Genomic DNA, 21,643 nt, shown 5'->3' with positions numbered 1-21,643 from the left:
AACTTGGTCCACAAGCCGAAATGAGTTGTAGAGTTTTGCATATGCTCATTCAAATTCAAAAGCGTGTACAATTTCAGTGTGAGAGCAAAATATGATGATGGATAAGAAAAAAAAAGTAAAAAAATAAAAATAAAAAGGAAAGGAAAGGAAAGCCTTTTATTCGCTAACGCGAACGCAGACGCATACGCAGACGTGCGCACACACAATGACAGTGGCAAACGAGAAGCAAGAAACAACTTTTTGTATAGCATACTTTTTAGCGAAATTATTTACATACAAATGTTGATGATGTTGATGAAAGTGGAAAGACGACAACGGCAACAGAGGCAACGGCAACGGCAACGGCAACGGCAACGGCAACTTGCAAGCAACGGAAAGAAAACTCAGGGACGCGCAGACGAGCAGACTAACAGACGCGCCCAAACAAGGACGTCGTCACGCCGTCGGGCTTGCGAAGGATCCACGCGCGGGGCACTTGAAACTATTGCGAGGGCGTCTAAAATGCCTTTGCTGCTAGTTTTCTGTTGCAAATACTTTTTCGGCATCGTTCTCTTGCCGCCAGGGGCGTGGCACAGCTTGAGTCAGTGTCTTTCTGTCTCTAACTGCCTGTCTGTCTGTCTGTCTGCCCGTCAGCTGTGCTTTGCGTGTGTGCATTGAACAAATTTTTGAGCGGGCAAATTTTCACTTGTTAGCATTTGATTAAGTGAAGTGTGTGTGTGTGCACAAACTATACTTTTTCCACACAATTCAAATAAAATTACTAGAGACAGACATTTTCGCTAGCATCTAGTTATAATATTGGCTATAATAGAACTGTACTTTCTGATATTATAGTAGACTGAGACCTTAGCTTTGACACTTTGACACTCATTTAGAACAAACAAAAATTTAACCTGTTTTGTATTGCATTTCGGCTCAGTTGAAATAAACCAAATTAGTTCAGAATGTCCGCCACTATCTGCGCCCTGACGCAGAGCCTTCTGCAGCAACGGATTTGCATGTCCACCACTCGCTGTTCCTCGATGAGCAAGTTTCAGCCTTTCACTCGGGTCGAGCGCCTGATGCCCTCGGAGGAGAGCAACCTGCAGATGGCCTTTGATCTGGATTCCGATCCCAAGAAGGTCAACCTAGCTGGGGAGGTGTATCGCAACAGTGACGGCAAAGTCCACATCCACAATGCAGTGCGCAGGGCTGAGATCGGTGTTGCCTGTGACGACTCGTACAACCATGAGCCTTACCCTCCGCTGGGCAATCCGGACTTTACGCGAGCTGCCAATGAGTTGGTCCTGAATAAAGCGGCGCCAGCTATGCTGCAAAATCGTGTAAGCAAATAATATCAAATAATTGGCCCAATTTCTCCGAGAGGATACACTATGAGGGGCGAAAGAGTTGTTGGTTTAGAAAGCTCAGTTTTAGGTGAAAATGTGTCAATATAACTCAAAGGCAATGCAGTCAAATGGGGAGGGGGAAAGCAAGAGGGACAGAAAAAGAAACACTGATAACACAGAATAGTAAGAGGTAAAAAATAGACATGGCATAGAAGCAAAGGCTCGGGCAGATACACAGACAGAGCTTGCACAGACCTGTTGGAAATCAGCAAATGGAGCATCACTGTTAATCCTGCTCATTATCTTGCTTTTCAACACAGGTGCTTGGCATCCAGACACGTTCTAGCATTGATGCATTGTGCCTGGCCGCACAGTTTCTGCGTGAGAAGATGAGGTGCACCGTTTGCATGCTGGCCCGTCCCAGCTGTGACCAGTGGGAGCACATATTCAAGAGTGCTGGCTTCAACTGCCAGAGCTACCAGTACTACAGCGAGGAGAAGGGCGAGCTGAATATCTATGGGCTGGTCGCCGACCTCATGACGGCACCGGAGGGTGCCGTTGTGGTACTGGATACGTGTGCACATAATCCCACTGGCCTGGATCCGACCGTCGATGAGTGGAAGCTGATTGCCCACATTATTAGGTGCAAGAAACTGTTGCCGCTCTTCCACTTGGAGTCACACGGACTCGCCAGTGGCGATACTGTGCAGGACTCATGGCCAGTGCGTTACTTTGTCGACAGTGGCTTTGATTTGCTGTGTGCTCAGTCGTTTGTCAAGAATTTCGGTCTCTACAGTAAGTGTGAAAGGGTGATGGAAGGGGGCGGAATGGGGGCACGGTTCCAATGCACTCACTAAGTTGAATCATTTGTATGCAGATGAGACCCTGGGTCACTTAATGGTCGTGCTTAACAATTCCATTCAGCTGAGTGTGGTGCGGGGACAGTTCGAGGACATGATGCTGCGAAGCAAGGAGAAGTGCTTCTCGGCATTTGCAAGCCGTATTGTGGCCAAGATACTCAATAATGCATCATTGCGGCGTGATTGGTAAAACGAATGATTCAGATGTTTTTAAAATAGCCAACAACATGTCTTCCTTAACCAGGTCTGTCTCTCTGCAAGATGTGCATCAGCGATTGCAGCAAATGCGCCTGGCCTTAAGCAATAAATTGACAGTCCTGAAGACACCTGGCAAGTGGGATCACATCAAGAAGCAAACTGGCCCGCATCTCTACACAAATCTGAAGCCAAATGACCTGCGAAGGCTGCGCAGTAAACATGTCTATGTGCCCGAGAACGGACGCATTAATCTTGGTGCATTATGTGCGGCTAATGTCGATGTGGTGGCCGGGGCCATACACGATGTGATGCTAGCCACGGAATCGGAGACAGACAAGATTTTCATACTGCCAGCTGCTGGAACGGGCCTGCTGGACCAAAAGCCTGCCAAGATTGAAATTGTGCAGGCAATCCATAATGGAGTATAAGTATTAATTTATTATTACATTCCAATTAGGCTGAAACACAAAGAATCATCTGACATGCTAACATGCTAGGGGCAAGCGCAGACAAGTGGGACAAACAATAAATTTCACGATTTTCAGTGCAAAAGCGAAAGTTTCGTTCTCCTTGGCAGCACGATGAGAAATGCACTTTGTAATTCTCATCATGTGTCGCACATGCCGTCGCACAGCACTTATAAACGTCACATTAGAGTCACTTTCTACTGCAAGAGACATTATGTTTTGGGTGTGTGTGTGTGTGCGTATGTGTGTGCAAGGTATAGAAAGGGGAATGGGGACAGGGGACAAAGGACAGGGGACAGGGCTTTCGGCAAGAGCTCGTTAAACTAGAGTTTAAAGGTTTTGACATTAAGTGTACTTGCATTTGTGTGTATGCGACGCGTGTATCCTGCTCTATGAACTTATGAGAGAGTCCTACATTTATGAGCTCAGATACGTGTAAAGACATTAACATGTACCGAGACACTTACCCCGAAAAGTTTTCTTTTCAAAATGAAAAACTATTTGAACTCACGAAGTCGCTAAGAGCGTAACTAAACTAAAATTGTGTAGGTTTTTATAAATAAAGGCCAAGCATATGCATGTCTTGTATTTTCATAGTTAGTTTCGAGCTATAAATGCACCATGAAATATTCATTTGGAATGGTATGTGCGTAACAGATTTAGTTTACTGCGTTGCGTGCCATGGGCAGTTGGGTCACAGAATTCAGAATGCTACCCATATCATATGCACATAAGTAGTTAAGGGCTTGACGTACAACTGTTGCGCCCCCAATTTATTTGCCCGGAATCGAACCCTTTTGTGGGTGCTCGCAATGCCCGATGGCATATTTAACGGCATGGCCCATAAATCTCCAACTGAACCAGTTTCAGGCAGTCGAAAATAGAACGGAATACATTTTTTATACCGATTCGCGCATTTGCTATTATTTTCTGGCAAACGTCCCTTGAGATCTCTGGGGGATTCGCTCCAACCTAAACAGCAGTTGCTGGCATGCAATTTGTCAGCCCTGCGAGCAGCAGTCATTGCCAGGGTTAACCCACTGCCAGCGGCAGTGCCTTAAAGCGCTCTAATGAATGCCATTGACGAACTCAACTGCCCTTTACAAATCCACATCGATTGGCGCAAAAACATTTCCCCCAAATTCCTTTTCAACGCTTTTCAATTCAATTCAATCGCTTTGATACTATCAAAACCAATAAAATTGGTGTGGGTCAAGTCATATATATATATATACGTGCGTATGTATGTGTGTACATATAGTATGTACATGGTTTAAGTTGTATGTTTGACACAAATGTATTTTTGCTTTTGGCTTTGTTTTTTTTTTTTCGAGTGCGTGTGGTTTCATCATTGATTGAACATGTTAAGACGCCTCGAAGACATCAAATTTACACTTGAAGTGTCTCTAGCGACAACTGACCCAGTTTGAGACAGAGAACATGGGCGTACACCTATTCCATGTCCTCCTAACTTTTGCACTCAATTTACGAAGTGTAAAATGAATTTAATTCCTACGGTTTGCCAATGGTAAATGAAACATTGAACTTTACCTACTTGAGTATTAATTTTCAGAATTAATTTTTGAGAATTAATTTTCAATTTGATATATTAAAAGTTTTGTATTATTATTTGCAATATAAAGTTTTATATTCTCAAATATTTAATTTAATAATTTATTAAATTAAATTTATTACATTTTAAAGTATTCACAAATAAGACACATTAAATGGAATTAAAATGTACTATCAATAAAATGAAGGATATCAGAAATACGTGAATTTTCATGACAGTCGCTGGCGTGTTTCTTGGAATTTTTATGCAGCTCCATTCACCTTTTGCCACACGCTACGTGTCTGGCGTCTGCTGTCTTTTATATTTCTGCACACAGTTTTGGTAATCGTTTTACCGCATTTTTGTGGTCTCACATGCATTGCTCAGCGCCTGCAGCTCCCAACCCCCAGCCCCCGCCCCGTAGCCCGCAGCCAGAATCCGCAACGATCCGACCACAGCGACATGCCAATTGTGGCAAATGTTGCGGATTTCTGCAGATGAGGCAATACAGGGGAAACAAGCTTGAAAACATGTTTGAAAGCACTGCACAGATTGCCATACACAAAATGTAGCAGCAAACTGAGGGGCTCTGCAAAATGCTGCACCTAAAATGACTATTAAGTCGGCTACGAAATGAGCAGCGCATTCACAGCTTTAGAAAAAACATTCTACATGAATAGCTGAATAGAATTCAGCAAGCACACTGGGAGAGCCTTAAGAATATGTTTATCCATTTAGAATATGCTGTTATTGTTCCGTGACACGTTTCAGCCTTTAGCGAGACCTTCGTCTAGCTCTAACACGGGTTCATCTTCATTGAGTTATTCGCGCTTTATGATTCCTTTGACTTTTCACGCCTCGCTTGACTACCCTCTATTTTTTTTATGCTCACATTTTATTTTTGCGCTTTTATTTTCTATATGTACATAAATTTACGTCTTATTTTCCTCGACCCCTAATTTGTCAATTGACGCTCCTTTTATTCGAGTAGTTACTGCTGATTCGCATCTAGTTTTACTGTCAATTTAATTTAAGATCTCATCTTTGAGTTGTACTAAAACCTCTTCTTTTTTTGCCTTTATTGGACTGTATGAATGAGTGATAAATCCGTTTAATAACCTCTAAAAAAGCATATCGTGACAGATGCTTAGTTTAGGTACAAGGTATATATTAGATTTATATGATGCCCAGACGCATCAACAAGAGATGATATAATAAGAAGGTTTATAGCACTTGTTACTGCAAATCTTGTTAGTTTGTTATGCTCCTCCTTAAAATATCTAAGGATATTCAGTTTTTACTGTTAAAGTCATTAAGTTTTCACTTCGCATATTGATTTTTGTTGTAAAGTCAAGAGAATCACGCCTGCTTTAAGCTGGCAATGGCAAAAATCACTTTAAATTCGTTCCACTTTACACGGTCTTGCCCATTTTTAAGGGCACTTCACTTCACCTGGGCGTAATTTCAGAAAGGGAACAGGATGGGTGAATAAATTGCTTTCTGTCGCATAAAGCCATTACTCGGCACCCAGCACAAAGGGCCACTGTAGGTATGAATTTTAATATGTGTGAATATTTATATATAAAATATTTCATAACATGAATGAGAGAATGAAAGGGCGACGTCAACGACAAACGAATCGGCCGAGGGCTTGGCATTTGTGATATTTCAGTTGAGGGGGTCAAACAGCCTCGACCATTGCTGACATATTTTCAAAACTCAGCAAGCGTTAATCTAATGCAAATGTATTCACTCTCTATATATACATATAGAGATTTCTTACACTTTTTACAGCTGCTCAGATTGATATCTAGACTATCGTTGACTTTAATAGCAGCTATCAATTAGTCTGGGTAACTAGAATGTAAAACCTTAATTCCCACTTGTAGCCATTGTTAATAGTCCATAATGGGCGCATAAAAAAGAAAACTTGCACAGCTTTAGTTGAAGCGCACTTACTCTGAAGTATCCCAATCCTGGCAATCCTGACAGGGCACGTGAGCTGTCGTTAGTCCATTAACCAAACAGCTATTGAGGTGATTGCGCACTTCGAACTCGTTGACACTGGCGACAGCGAGCTGAGTGTTAAATTTCACAACGACCAAGGGCTCATTAGCAACATCAGGAGTGGCTTTGGTCTGTAACTGAAGGCAGCTCAGGCAGCTTAGGCAGCTCAGGCAGTTCAGGCAAACGCGGCACTTTCCTAGTTAAACCGAGCCAAGAACTGTGTTAGCCATAAATTCCCTCTTGCTAACAATAAGGATATTAGATGTCACTGTCGTCATGCCATGTTTGTACGTTGCTTGGAGTCTACAGTTCAGCAATGCAATTTCCATTGCAATGCATTTTCCTTCTCGATTTTCCCTACAAACAAGTAAAATGAAACGGCAATTTCTTGGCCATTTTCATATTGTAGTCATTGCTTCTGTGCGTCTGTGTGAATCTGTATCTCTGTGTGTGTGTGTCTGTGTGTGTGTTCATTGTTCATTGTGTGCACGTACTTTATTCATCTTTTATCCTTCTTGTTATCTGTGCTGCTCAGCTCTGTTCTGCCTCAGCATATCTTGAATTAAATTAAATTCAAGTTATGGGGAATTAACAAAACTGCCGTTAAATACGAGTGGTTGAATCATTCAATCTACTCCAGACCCCAGACCTGACATGAAGCATTAATTACGCACTGCATGTCGATTCGAACAAGTTTCATGTTTAAATGAATAATCAAGAAGTTGTAAACCTCCACTTGGGAGATACGAAGCACATGATTGTGTTACGCTATGAATTGAATAGGAATTTTCTTCTCATATACATATTTCAATGTAGTTCAGATATATTGTTTAATTACTTTTTAAATTTAATGGGTAGCAGAGCTGCAAATCGATAGCAATGATTATTGATTTCAGCTTTTGTCTGAGCTAGACCGGTGCTTGCACGAACATGTTCGTCATATATATACATATATTTCTACTCAATGGCGCTGGTAATACCTCCTTTTGTCTATTTAAGACATTTGCTCAAATCCATTATACCCCTTTTTACCCATTTTCAATGGGTGAGCAAATGGATACCTCAATTTTCCAATATATATCATGCCTCTTGCATGCGTGCTTCCTGCCTGTCTTGTCGCAGTCCCCGATTCCATCGGCCCGGCGCCTGCCTCTGGGAGCGCCCATTGTTGTTACACATGTAAATAACGCAGAAGGCGAAACTTTATATGCATATCCTATATACCAAGTAGGTATATAGCATACATGTGTGTGTGTGCTTGTGTGTGTATGAATGTCGGTTATATTATGTATTTTTTGTCTTTTGGGAGACCTACGCACTGTTAACAAAATATTTCAACTTGACTGCCTTTTGCATGCAATGCGGCCGCCTCGGCTCGACTCGATTTGGCTCGAACGTATGGGCCATTGGATCCGTGCAGAGTGGCAGTGTGGCTCGAGGGTTTGTAGTTGCACGGCTGAAGGCGGAAGGAAACAAGGCGTACGGCGCACAGAGCACAGCCGGTCACAGGAAATTATTTATATTATTTTTGTGTTGATTTTTATTTTAATGTTTTTTTTTTATTCAGTTGTTGCTGTAATTTTTGTTTGCCAAGATTTAATATGCATTTTAATCAAAATAAAAAACGCGTGACCAAAAAGTGGTAATATTAAAAAGTACATCGAGATGAAAACCCACTAACAATGCAACGAACCGAATACGAAAATATAAATAATAATTTCCGCAGACCACCGCAGGACATAACATATCCTTCATTTCCACACAGTAACAAATAAAAACGAGAAAGGCAAATGAAAAAAAAAAATAAGGAAAACAAAAACCCCTCGACAACAGCTGCGTAAAGTGCGTTCAATTATCTTTTTCGTTCTTTTTTCATCGGGGTTTCTTGCTATTCTCTCTCTCTCTCTCTCTCTCTGCAACCGCGTTTCCGCGCAGATAAACTTTCATCAAGTTTTTAAGTCTGTACTGAAACAGAACCCACACTGCTTAGCTCACAACAATTGCCAAAAAAAAAAACAAACAAACGAAAGTCACCAGGGCAGCCATTTGAAGTCATGTCGTCGACCCTGAAAACAAAATCCACTAGCAGACAAACAATGTCTTCAGTTTTTACAATTGTTTCAGCGACCTAACTTTGTTTTGCAAAGAAAGAAATTCTCTTGTTGAATTCAGCAGAAACTGCAACCGCAAGTTGGAATCGATTGAATTGTAAGACCGTTTGCAGTCATATTTGCGGTCTGGGTAAACATTGGGTTAACGATGCACCCGTATAATAAATGTCATCAAAATGTATTTGCTGTGGCTTTGACGAAATAGATATTCCTTTGACATTTTGCCAACAAATATCCCGATAGAGGTGACTTAAGGTAACCCTAAATGCCGTTTCATATGCGGTTAATTGAGTATATTTACATGTATGTGTGCATAGTTAATCATATCATTCTCTCTTGACTTTGCACTAGCCGTCTAACATGTATCCCACATTATTAACGCTCGTGTGACTTTGACACCATCAAATTGGGTCGTCGCTTGTGGTCGAAAAGTTGGCTCACATTCGGCTACCCATTATGGCCATGCCTTGTTGGCTTGAAGAAATGAAATAGGTTTGTATTACCTCCATGAAGGCGCCCCACATAACACAATTTGTTCCGCAACATTGATTTAATCCTTTTCTTCTGCTTCACACAAGCACACACAGACACACATACATACACCGCCCACACATATACAGCGCCCACATCCAACAGCGTTGTCGTTTGGCACAATTTCTTAAATTTTCCGTTGCCTTTGTTGCCGTTTTCCGGTATTTTACGTCCTTGAATTCTTTTTTTTTCTTCATTTCTGTTGTTGTTGCTCTTCTCTTTTCCGCATTACCATAAATTCTTCTTGCTTTTGCTTCGCTTTGAATTCGGTCCCATTTGAGCTTTCAATACATTTATATTTGCATTTACTGATTTGAAAACGCCGAAACGTACTTCCAACCGCCTTCCGTACGTCTACAATTCGCTGCTGCTACGTCCGTCCGGCAAGGTGAAGTCGCGGCTGGGTGACGAAAATTATATTTTTCATGTTAGCTGGCAGTAAACAATGTGTGCGTAAGATTTCTGTGTTGACTTAAGAGCTCACTGATATTCCATTATTATGACGTTTTTTTTTCTGTGCTAAATTATTTGTTGAGCGAAATTAAGAAAAAACCAAAGTAAATATCAAAATACTCGGTTTACTTTATCTTGGAATTCACAAATTACCATGTCTCCATTAATATTCTTGAGTTTCCGAAAGAAAAACAATAAAACTGATGACAATGTATTGTTTGTGGTGTCTACTTTTATTTAAATTTCCCATGCTTTTCGCACACAGTCTTCTGATAATGGCATGACCATGATTTAAATTCAAGATTTTATGACTCCTCTATCAGCTCGTTTACATCTTGCAGCTGCGGCGGCAAATGGCCCACGGCCATTGCCAAATCTGCCACACGACACGCATAGAGATATGCTTTTCTGAGATCTTTCGCCTGCAGCCAGCTATGAAGCGAGGGTACTTCGACACGTGGACATATAATGTACGATTCCTCTATCTCGCTCTGCGTAGCATGCGGATTATTGACACCCATGATGGCCAGGCCACGACTGGGATTTTGATTATCAATGAGCAAGCGATAGTAGAGAAGCGGAACGGGCAGCACGCCACTGCCATTGCCATTAGCATTGTTGGCCAAATGGAAGGCAGTCTGCTTTGAAAGCGGCATGACACCATAGGTGCCCGTATAGACGCTCACCGAGAGATCTAGGCGAGACACAAGCTCTCGAATTTTGTCCTCTATGATTTGCCAGGGACCACCATTGAATATCTGCCACTGCGGTGCCACATTCATGTAGTTAAAGGTCGTGCGTTGCTGGCTGGCATAAATGAAGTCGGCTTTGGCTGCCAGGTGGCCGCGTGTAAGGTACTGTCCCTTTGCCAGGAAACTCGACCCGTTCTCCGTGGCATTGAGTCTTTGAAACAGTTCCGCCACTCGTCTTAGCTGCCTTTTTTGCGAGTAGAGTGTGTTCATATCGTAGCCGGAAAAGTGGCCTGCGGCACTGAACTTAATGCGTTTAACTCCTCGCTGAAAGAGCGAATTTGCTGGGATCAATTGGTAGGAAGCGTAGAGTGTTTGCAGCTGATTTGCATCGTGGCAGAGGTCAATGGTACGCACAAATCGACCCTCGCTGATGTTGTAGCCCACGCGATACAGTCGAGCCGGCGACAGGTCGTCTCCATCCCCGCACGGCTGGTTCATTTGCTCCACAGTATAGATCAGTGGTGTGGAACAGGTAAAGTCCTCCAACTCCCATTTCTGCCCGTTCCACTGAAATATGTTGTCATTCAGGCAGCGAACCCGTAGGGATGAGCCGTGCTCAATGCTATCGCCAATCGAAAATGAATTCTCACAATAGAGCTCGATATTTTCATTTGTTGGTATCTCCAACTTTCCCTCTTTATTGGGCAGCCAGTAGGTGTCCGTGTCCGGGTGCAGGTAAAGCGGCTGCTGTTTGGAGTGTGGCAAATCCATTTGAATGTCCAATATACATGCGGCACCTATAATACATAGCAGTTAGATGCAAATTATAATTTAGAATTTGTAGTATAAGAGAAATTACTCAGCACTTCAGCTTACTCTAAGCCCATGAAACTGGCAATATGTATAAGCCATTTCGTTCTGGCTTAGATATAAAATGTGGCTCATTGTCAACTGCACTTTTGAATATTCAGTTTGACATTGCTGAATGAGGGCATCATGCACTTACCTTCTTCAGCTGCCCCATTCGCTCCCACAAGATCTTTGATTATTTGACCCACTTCTTCTGCTGGCCTCATTGCTTCCCGCGCTCGAATCTCGTTCGTTGACGCGAATAACAACAAAGCGATCCAAAACATATGCATGTTAGCTAAGTTCTGCTCTCGAAGTGTCTCGTGCGGCGTCTGTTTACGTATTCAATTAGTTGTGGTCTCAACAGGTGTTTTTATACACAGCTTTAATTTCCTCTCTCCCTCAATCTCTCTCTCAATCTCACTCTCACTCTCTCTCTTTCTTTGATTCTTTCTTTACGTGTAACTCTCTCTAAACCGGTTATCAGCCAGAATCTTATGATTCGTTATAGCTCTGCCAAGCAGGAATGATTGCTGTCATATTGAATACACTGTAGTATTGTTTGGTATTGTAATAGCAGGAAATTTCTGTAACCTTTATCTAGCATTTCACACATGATATTTACGAAATGAGCTTAACATTTCAGTTGTTCAAAAGGCTACAATAAATAATTCGGAAAACTTAACTTGTTAATATAGTAATCTAGTTAAAGCAATTAAAAATTGTGCTATGCAGTTCTAAGTTTGTATATTTATTTTACAAATTGAATATATGATCCAGTATGAATTCTTCACCATTCGGTTTCGTTCCTGCGACGTTTTGGTCTTTGTGAGGTATCACTGTTTAGACTGCTTACAGTGACACTGGCATCCACAGAGGCACCATCTGGGCTCTGATTAAATGACACTTGAGTCATGTAGGCGCCAGAGTTATTGTTGCTCCATTGTCCACTGCCGCCTCCCATTGTGCCCATTCCCCTGCCTCCAGCCATGCCTATACCAACGTGCCCGTGGACCATTCCAGGGCCACACATTCTACCATAGCTCATTCCACGCATGCCATTCCCACCCATTCCATAGCCTTCCACTCTATTGCCACCGCCCTGCTGGTTTTGTTGGCCAGCATCTCTTCGATTGTTAAATCCATGTACATTCCTTTTCTTTCGATAGGATGCACTTGTGCGCTCAAGCGTTTCATTTGTATTTACACCGTTTCCATTCATATTTATTCCATTACCATTGCCGTTATTACCATTAATTAATGGACTAGGATATCCAGGTCCACACATTGTGTAAGCCCGTGGATTCTGTCCACCAGAGCCCATGCCCATTCCTCCATTGATATTGCCACCCCTTCCACCCATACCCATACCCATTCCCATTCCCATTCCATAGCCTCCCATTCCATTACCACCCATACCGTTACCAGCCATACCGTAACCATTTCTTCCCATTCCCATACCCATTCCATTGGTATTTCCATTGCCTCCCATTCCGTAGCCACCCATGCCATTGCCGTTCCTTCCCATACCCATTCCATTGCCACCCATTCCATTTGGATTTCCATTGCCGCCCATGCCGTTGCCACCTCTACCACCCATACCATATCCATTGCTGTTTCCATTGGGTCCCATTCCATAACCACCTCTACCACCCATTCCATTCCCATTTGCTCCCATTCCATTGCCACCTCTACCACCCATACCATATCCATTGGCATTTCCATTGCCTCCCATTCCATTGTCATCTCTACCACCCATACCATTGGCTCCCATTCCATTTCCGTTTCTTCCCATGCCCATTCCATTGCCACCCATTCCACTTGGACTTCCATTGGCTCCCATTCCGTTGCCACCTCTACCAGCCATGCCATATCCATTGCCATTTCCATTGGGTCCTACTCCATTTCCACCTCTACCACCCATGCCATTTCCATTGGCTCCCATTCCGTTACCACCTCTGCCATTTACACCCATTCCATTACCACCCATCTGTCCAGCTTGTCGCTTAAGCCTTCCTAATGGAAATCCTGAAAGCAATTGGGATAAGCATTAAAATAAAATATTATTCTGAGGATCAGTTGACTTTTAAGCTATTTATTTATCCGTATGAGTTGTAATCGTAATTATTGTTAACATAATTGTAATTATTATTATTATTGTTGTTGTTGTTGTTATAATAGTCATAGTTGGGAATCTGAGGGCTGTATTGGTTATTGGGGTAGATGCCACTTGGCCCATAATACTGATTGTAATTGTAGCCCATGCCTGAAAAACTGCCCACACCAATGGGCAGGATGACAATTGGCAGCGGAGGCGGAGGTGGAGGTGGAGGTGGAGGCATTGGCACTGGCATTGGCATTGGCATGGGTCTGCGTTTTACCGGAGGATAGTACACACGACCGGGAATGGGTGCCGGACCAGGAAGGGGTCTTGCCATGGGCATGGGCATTGGCATTGGCATTGGCATTGGCATTGGGACTGGCATAGGCATGGGCATGCGTCCAGGCATATAGACTTGTCTTGCGGTTACATTATGCAGTGGGTAAGATGATTCGAATTCCGAGTCAATGAAGTCTGGCGAATCTAGGAAGATGAATTGCCAAAAGAAAAACAGAGAGACTGATCAGGAATAGTAACTTGGTATTGTTTCGGGCAGAACACCTGAAACATACAGCAGGAGCAGGTGCACAAACTATTTGCCACTAAATGGATATGTAAAGCAAGTAGTTGCTCGTCGATGCGGTAGGTCTAGAGGATCGAGCAAGCGGATACCCAGCTGCCAGTCTGGGATAACAGTTGTAATAGCACGGCGGAGTTGGTGGCACTAGCTGCGGTCCGGAGGCGGCCCGTGCGTTGCCGTAAGGGGGAACTGATCTCGAGACGGGCATGTTTGGTGGGGGCGCATTGGTGCAGGCATATGGATAATATGGACTAACAATGCACGGCTGTCGCCAGAGCTGTCTGTTATAATTGAGATTGGGATTGGAATTAGGATTTTGCATGGGCGGCTGGGACCCATCCTGCACAATGACCAGAACGTTTGCCTGTCGCTGATCGGCATGACTGGCCCCCGGCATTGGCCCAGTGACTCCATCAAGGAGCTCAAAGCCATCGTCCCTGTCTGGATTCGACTCAGTGTACGGCTGATGATTCAAATGGAGCGTGCTGGTGCTGGGACCGGAGATGGGTGCGCTGATGCTGCGAGTGTTAGCTGTGGTGGATGTGGTGTCGATCATGAACTGATTCAAATGCTGATCTGAAACGGACCAGGAAAAGGGTTTGCAATGAGTGCGTGCCGCTAGACGGTGAATGGGTTGAGTGGGCTTTACACACCTGGGCTACTTGAACGCTCGACACATTTCGGATATTGGCCACAGTGTTCGCCATCCAGTTGATCCTTTTCGCATGCCACGCTGGTTAATATGCATCGTTCAGTGCCCACACAACTAATGTCGCGACAGTCGCGTCCAAACTCTGACAAAGTCAATGAAGTTGTTAAATCATTGCGACCCGAATGCAGGCAGTTTCCATCACTTACTTTTGTAGGCATTGACATGGGCTGCTACGGCCACAATTATGGCCAAGACACAACAGGCTATGTAGCCGACTTGCCACTTTATAAACATGACCCAGTTGCTTCAAGTACTTTTGTTTTGATAACTGAATTCTCTTCTCAATGTGAGCTTCCTTTTATATGATTTGCAAGCTATGCCTGAATGATTTTTAGCATTTAGTGTGCAAATGATTTAAGCGAAGCTTGCTTGATTTAATTAATACCTAAAGATTAAATGTGGCCATTCTGATAGTTATGGGTGATTTAACAGAGTATTCTAGCTAAATTTTAAACTTATTTTGGGCATAAAAAAAGTCAAATGTTTAGTTTTATTTACAGACATAATTAAAACATCAAATGCCATTGACTTTTGATTTTAATGAATGCGAGACGTAAACGTTTAGAGATTAGATTATCATAGCAAAAAATTAAAAAAAAAAAAAAAATGTTTTTGTTTATGTTACAAAATCTAAAAGTGCTGATATGTCTTGTCAAGCCGAATGAAAATATACGGAGTTTTGGCTATGCGAAACGTGTGACACGTGAGCAATTGTGGAATGATAATTTAAAAGACTGCTTATCGTTGGTGAGTTATTAATGTTGATTATAATTTATTGTATGCTCAGCTAGTTTGATTAGACCATTATATAGTAATAGAGTGTGGTGATTAGCGTTACGCCGAAACACCTAGAACGCCATTCGTTTGCAGATCGTCCAATGGCAAATCTTGAACAGTTTCTATAAAGTCCTCCACAGTGCAGGCATACGAGTAGCCCTTCTGTAAGTCCTTCCTTGACCAACTTATCCAGTTAATTTGATCGCCGATATCAGGACAGATAATATAGTCCTCCTCAATCTCGTCCACGCCAATGTGTGGATTGTTAACGCCCAGCAGCACAATGCCCCTGCGGCTATCCCGATCAATGATCACACGGAAGTATAGCTTAGGCACTGGTATCAGTCCATTGTTGTTCTCATCGAAGTCCAGGTAGAGCTCTTGGGGCACGCCCTCTGCATCTGGCAGCGTGGACACACCCCACGTTCCAGTATAGCAATCGACAGTTATGTTTTCATCAGCCACAAATTTTCGCACGCTATCCTCAATGCGCTCCCAGTTGCCCGCATTGAAGGTCTGCCACTGGGGTGCGGCATTCACAAAGAAGAAGCTCGCCTGCTGCGCGGCGCCAAATATGAAGTCAGTCTTGGCGGATAGATGGCCCCTGGCCAGATACACGTTGCTGCCTATATCGAAGTATTGCGAGGCATCCATGCCCAGAATTCCGCTGATTGTGATGTTCTGCTGCACCTGCGTATACTTCTGATTGACGTCCTTGCCGCCATAGAAGTCGCCCGTGATAAAGCTTGGCCGGCTCACTGAGCGCTGATACTGGGCGCTGCTGGGCGTCAGCACATGATGCACATAGCGTGTTACCTCCGCCAGCTCATCGTGGCACACATCGTAGGTTTGCAGGAAGTCATCATGGCTGTCATCGTTGGCTAGCTGAAAGCCAACTTCCAATAGATTGGTGCCTCCATTGCACTCACGATTTGTGCGTCGAGCCGTGTAGCCGGGCCAAGAGGCGCACACAAAGTCGTTGATATGGCGGACGTTGCCCTGCACCAAGAAATTTGCTTCTTGCCAGCAACTGGCACTTAGTTGAGAGAATCCGGCGAACTCTCCTTGAAATGACTTTGGGCCGCTGCAGTGCAGCTCTATTGCCTGGCCATGCTTCAGTTCCACCACACCTTGTGGATTGGGCTCCAAATAATGTGCGGTGCCCTGCTCGTCGCGTAGCACAAAAAGCGGAGCTGGATCTTTGAGATCGCCATTCACGCGGAAGCTGCACAGCTCCTGAGATGGTTCTTCCGGCAGCCCAAGCACACCAGTCGTATCCAGTTGATCGAGTGGCAGATCTTTGACCACTTCAGTGAAATCTTCCACAGCGCACGCGTAGGCATAGCCCTTCTCAATGTTGGCCTTCTCCCAGTCCAGCCAATCCAGCTGCGCACCCACATCCTCACAGACGACATAATCCTGCAAGATTTCGCCAAGGCTGGCATGTGGATCGTTTGCCACCACTAGGGCAATGCCCTTGCGGCTCTCCTGGTCAATGACAATGCGATACACCAGTCGTGGCACCGGCAGCTGCTGCGTGTCGGCATTTAAATAGATCGGCGTTTGCTTGCCCTCGGCATTCGGCAGTGTGGCTACGCCCCAGCTGCCTGCATGCACGCTCACGTTGATCGCCTCATTGGCCACGAATTGGCGCAGACTACGTTCCACGGCCAGCCAGTTGCCTATGGTAATGCTGCGCCACTGGGGCACCACATTCACATAAAAGTGCGTCGCACGCTGCGCCGAGCCATGCACAAAATCTTGACGCGCAGCGAGATGACCCCGAGTGAGGTACAGATCGCGACTGCTGTCCAGGTATTGGCTCGCGTCTATGCCAAGAGTTTCACTAAGCATCTCGTACTGATGCGACAGGCCGTAGAGCACATTGACGTCCTTGCCCGCATAGAAGTCGGCCCGCAGATACCCGGGCTGTGCCACGTTCCGCTGATAGGCAACATTGGCTGGCGTCAGCTCGTAGCGAGCGTAGCGTGTGATCTGTGCGCTCTCGTCATAGCACAGTTCCAGCTGCGACAACAGTCCGGCAGCCACGTTAAAGCCAATCTGCAGTAGCTCAGTGCCGCCCTCACACGAGACTCCAGTGCGAACTGCCTGGTAGCTGGGCCAAGTTTGGCAGGTGAATTCCCCTATCGTTACCCTCTGGCCCTCCGCCTCATACATCTGGTCACCCACACAGCGTGCCGTCAGCGCGGTATATCTATTGAATGGAACGGCCAGTGCAGCGGTGCAGTGCAAATCAATGCTCGATCCATCATCCACCGTGTAAATACCCGATTCATCGGGCAGAAGCCAGCTAAGTGCTCCCTCCGGCGTGAGCAGTGGGGCAGGATCTGTGAGATCTCCGTTGATGCTGAAGTAGCATTGATTGGGCTGAGGTGTTGGAGCTGGACTGGTTGTTGTTGTTGTTGAGCTGGATGCAGTGCTGGAGGACTCGGTAGTGCTCTCAGAAGTCGTTGTAGATGGCAGCTCAGTGGTGCTGGTAGAAGAAACTGTGCTAGGAATATCACTAGTGCTCTCAGAAGTCGTAGACGGTAGTTCAGTAGTGCTGGTAGAAGAAACTGTGCTAGGAATATCACTAGTGCTCTCAGAAGTCGTCGACGGTAGTTCAGTGGTGCTGGTTGTAGAAATTGTACTGGGTATATCTGTGGAGCTCTCAATAGTCGTTGGTAATTCAGTTGGAATATCTGTAGTGCTCTCAGCAGTCGTGGGGATCTCAGTGGTGGTCTCAGATGCCGTTGGAGAAGGCACTTCAGTAGTGCTAACAGTGGTTGGTGCATCGCTGGTGGTGTCTTTATCTAAGCCAAGGATACCAGTCGTGTGCAGATCATCAAGAGGCAAGTCCTTAACCACTTCCGTGAAATCCTCCACAGAGCACGCATACGAATAGCCCTCATGTAGATCCTCCTTAATCCAAGAAACCCAACTCAGCAGATGTCCAACATCCTCGCACAAAATATAATCACTTTGAATTTGTTCCAAGGTGACATAGGGATTGTTGACACCCACCAGGACAATGCCCTCTCGACTGGCACGATCGATTATGACGCGGAAATAGAGTTTGGGAACTGGTATCAGGCCATTGTTGTTCTCATCAAAGTCCAGGTAGAGTTCACGTTCGATGCCCTCGAAGTCGGGCAGCGTGGACACGCCCCAGGTTCCGGTATAGCAGTCAACAGTCAAATGCTGATCGGCAACAAATTTGCGAACGCTCGATTCGACACGCTCCCAGTTACCGCCATTGAAGCTCTGCCACTGAGGCGCCACATTGATGAAGATGAAAGTGGACATTTGGGCAGCGCCAAAGATCTGATCCGTTTTCGCAATCAAATGGCCGCGTGCCAATATCCGATCGTCGCTATAGTTGAAGTATGGGCTGGCATCCAGGCCCAGAATGTTGCTTATTGTGATATTCTGCTCTATTTGCGTGTACTTTTTATTGACATCTCGGCCGCCGTAGAAGTCTAGAGTAATGAAATTCGGTCGCGCCACACCGTGTTGATAATCGTAGCTGGATGGGTACAGCACATGGTGCACATAGCGTGTGGCCTCGGCAAGCTCGTCATGGCACACATCGAAGGTTTGCAGGAATCCGTCGTCGTCCAGCTCGAAGCCAACTTTGACCAGATCCGTGCCACCGTTGCACTGCCGACCAGTGCGCAGCGCCGAGAAGGTCGGCCAGGCCGTGCAGCTGAAGTTGGCAAAGGGATAGATCAGGCCATCGATCAGGAAATACTTTTGCTGCAGACACTGCGCAGTCAGCTGAGTTCTCGTTTGAAATGGTGCCACAAAGCCAGCGCCAGGGCAGAACATATCCAGTAGTTCACCATTTTTTAGACGCACTGTGTCCGTAGGGTCCGGAACGATAATCTCGAAAGAGTTATGTCGCGCAAAAAGCGGAGCTGGATCATTGAGATCGCCATTGACTCGAAACTCGCAGTCTCCGAACACGGTCACGCCCTGTTCCCCTTCGGCAAAGGGCAACACACGCGATAAACGTGCAGCGGTGGAGCTGAGGCCGACCAGCAGCTCCAGGATTAGGATCACAGTCACGTCGCACCTCATAGTACTAGACGCGAGTACATTATGCCAACCCTTTCGTTGAGCAATGCCGTCTTTATATGGCCAAGACAATGCGACGATACTGTTATCATAACAGTACTGTTATCATAACAGTGCTCGGACGCACTTATTTATGGCAGTTGATTGTATTACTGATTACGATTGCGGCAGCGCAAGTAGATGTGGACTGACCAACGCTCACGAAATGACTTGCGTTAAAATTTACCTCTTGAATGTAAAATATATATCTATAAGCCACTTATGAGCTGACAGGTGTTCAATCTATAGACTTACTACTTATCAACTATTAGACTACGGGCATAGAATTTATTGCAATATCTGAATGACTGGATATAGTCGCATTTCTTAAAAAGGCACTTTTTTTTATCATTTAAGGCCAACTATAGTATAATTCCTAGCTAATGCCATAATTGTTGCTTATCAAAGTTTATGGTACAATTATTTGATTATACAAAATGTTTATATTTGGAAGTGAAATAGGCATATTTCCTAGTAATTCGTGTGCACAAAAGCAATACCAAAATCGATCTGTCAAACACTAATTGATTTCCTTTGCCGACATTTGCAATTTAGAAGCCATTTATGAACACAGGAATCAAATATTTATTTGGGGCCCAAAAAGCATTGGCATCAATACCATCAAAATCAACGACAGGCAACGCACTTCATGCGATTATTTGCACTAAAGAGCCACACCAAATAATTTACCGATGCGTATGTAGACTAATTTGCAGCACTGTACGTGCGTGCGAATTTCGGCAATGGAATTCCCCAATTTCGGTGGTAAAAAAGCAGAGCGTCTGTCGAAAATAAATACGAAAACGGGCTTGACTATATAATACCCTGCACTCAGACCCAAGGCGAAAGCAAACAGTTTCCGATTTCTCTTATAGCCCACGGCAATCATTTTGTGGGCATAGGGTATGCTCCCTAAGAGAAAAGAAAACATCGAAATTATATGTAAAAACAAATCATTTGGTAATTGGATTTGCAGAAATACAATTTATTCGCATTTGTTGCTGACAGCTGCTACTCACAGACTCACAGACCCACAGAGGTCCTGCCAATAAAATGCAATAAATAAGTGAGCACTTCTCGATGCATGTCAATTGACTCGAAAAGAAATATTTATCAATAGAATGGCTCTTGACGTAGTTGTTGATTTAATTCAGATAGTTACTCTAAGCAAGTGCTAATCAATGGGCGCTTGTCACTGTTCGCTGATAACAGGCGCCAAAATTTCTGATTTGGCAACGGAATCATTTCGAGTGCCATTCTCACACAATTTGCGACTACATGACATCGACAGTCTATTAATTAGCTTGATTTATTTATGAAAGCTCGAACGCAAAATCCATGTCGCAATTGTGCTATGCACCCATTACAATTGCCTGGCTGTCCACCTAAATGCTGCAAATGAATGAGTTAATTGGGCTTGTATTCATTTTCGTGCCTTTTAAATGGGGCTGCATATTCAGCTAGGCAACACTGACAATGACAACTTGCGCATAAATTATGATTTTCAATAATTTATGTTAACTAATGGTAACACATGGCGTATACGCATTGTCCTTGTCATTGGTTGCCAATTAAAATAGTTGCCCAAATTGAAATCAGAAATGGGAGAAGGGAGAAGGAAGATGGAAGATGGAAGAAGGGAGCAACAGCAACAGCAACAGCATCTGCCACTTGGCACTTGGCACTCTTGCTAATGGCCACGTTAATTATAATTTTTCATTTGCACTTCTTTTCAATGTTCACCCCATCGCCCTTGACAGATGGCTGCTCCGTGCAGCTCGCAGGTCTCTGCTCAATTAAAAGTGCATTAAGATATCGCAGAGCGGGTCGCCAAGCTAAGGCGCCAGCTGCTGGCTGATAATTTCTTACCTGATTGCAGTCACTTAATGAAAGTGCTTAATTCGTCAGGGGCAGCTGCAGTAAACGACATTGAATGTTGCTGCAAATAATTTTTGTGCACAATGTTGCAATTAAATATGAGAGCAATAGATGGAAAATTGAAATATTGAGACTGTTGAGTATGATATCAATTATGATTCCATGCTAAGAACAGTACTATATAGGTAAAAACTATGTATGTATATTTTTGTATATCATATATTTGAGTTAAGAAATCTGAGAATTTTTAAATAAAGTTCTGATTAGTATGAACATCAGATATATATTTACTTATCTATATAGAACACTCACTCAATAATTAAAAAAATATCTTTAATGTTCATGGGAAATGAAATCGGCTGCTAAAATATGCATACATATATAGTTATAGCTTTATTTCATCTTCTTGTTCAACGTTTGGTAAAGAGTGA

General features: G+C 44.1%; 4 protein-coding genes across 5 annotated transcripts; 1 reads left to right on the top strand and 3 right to left on the bottom strand.

Moving 5' to 3' along the window:
• Window positions 1-838: 838 nt before the first annotated feature.
• LOC6583026 (aspartate aminotransferase, cytoplasmic) lies at window positions 839-2,938 on the top strand. Its single transcript, XM_002008669.4, has 4 exons — window positions 839-1,322; window positions 1,649-2,123; window positions 2,206-2,374; window positions 2,433-2,938. Exons 1-4 carry the CDS (start codon window positions 945-947, stop codon window positions 2,812-2,814), a joined length of 1,404 nt encoding a protein of 467 aa, XP_002008705.1. The 5' UTR covers window positions 839-944; the 3' UTR covers window positions 2,815-2,938.
• Window positions 2,939-9,719: 6,781 nt separating this feature from the next.
• LOC6583025 lies at window positions 9,720-11,380 on the bottom strand. Its single transcript, XM_002008668.4, has 2 exons — window positions 11,206-11,380; window positions 9,720-10,996 (listed from the first exon to the last, which is right to left on the bottom strand). Exons 1-2 carry the CDS (start codon window positions 11,339-11,341, stop codon window positions 9,813-9,815), a joined length of 1,320 nt encoding a protein of 439 aa, XP_002008704.2. The 5' UTR covers window positions 11,342-11,380; the 3' UTR covers window positions 9,720-9,812.
• A 398-nt stretch (window positions 11,381-11,778) lies between these two features.
• LOC6583022 (glycine-rich cell wall structural protein) lies at window positions 11,779-15,089 on the bottom strand. Of its 2 annotated transcripts, none has more exons than XM_032731315.2 (3): window positions 14,588-15,089; window positions 14,383-14,523; window positions 11,779-13,076 (listed from the first exon to the last, which is right to left on the bottom strand). In XM_032731315.2, the coding sequence occupies exons 1-3, from the start codon at window positions 14,673-14,675 to the stop codon at window positions 11,839-11,841; spliced, it is 1,467 nt and encodes a 488-aa protein (XP_032587206.1). In that variant the 5' UTR covers window positions 14,676-15,089; the 3' UTR covers window positions 11,779-11,838. The 2 variants fall into 2 exon arrangements, with proteins under 2 accessions (XP_032587206.1, XP_032587207.1); XM_032731316.2 differs by lacking the exon at window positions 11,779-13,076 and adding an exon at window positions 13,585-14,305.
• A 96-nt stretch (window positions 15,090-15,185) lies between these two features.
• On the bottom strand, window positions 15,186-19,333 carry LOC6583021. Its single transcript, XM_002008664.4, has one exon. It carries the CDS (start codon window positions 19,296-19,298, stop codon window positions 15,276-15,278), a length of 4,023 nt encoding a protein of 1,340 aa, XP_002008700.1. The 5' UTR covers window positions 19,299-19,333; the 3' UTR covers window positions 15,186-15,275.
• Between the last annotated feature and the right edge of the window lie 2,310 nt (window positions 19,334-21,643).

The sequence above is a fragment of the Drosophila mojavensis genome, unplaced genomic scaffold (assembly GCF_018153725.1).
Source record: "Drosophila mojavensis isolate 15081-1352.22 unplaced genomic scaffold, ASM1815372v1 contig_74, whole genome shotgun sequence".
Lineage (NCBI taxonomy): Eukaryota > Metazoa > Arthropoda > Insecta > Diptera > Drosophilidae > Drosophila > Drosophila mojavensis.
Note: the sequence above shows the minus strand (reverse complement) of the source record. Positions and strands in the feature narration are given on the sequence as shown.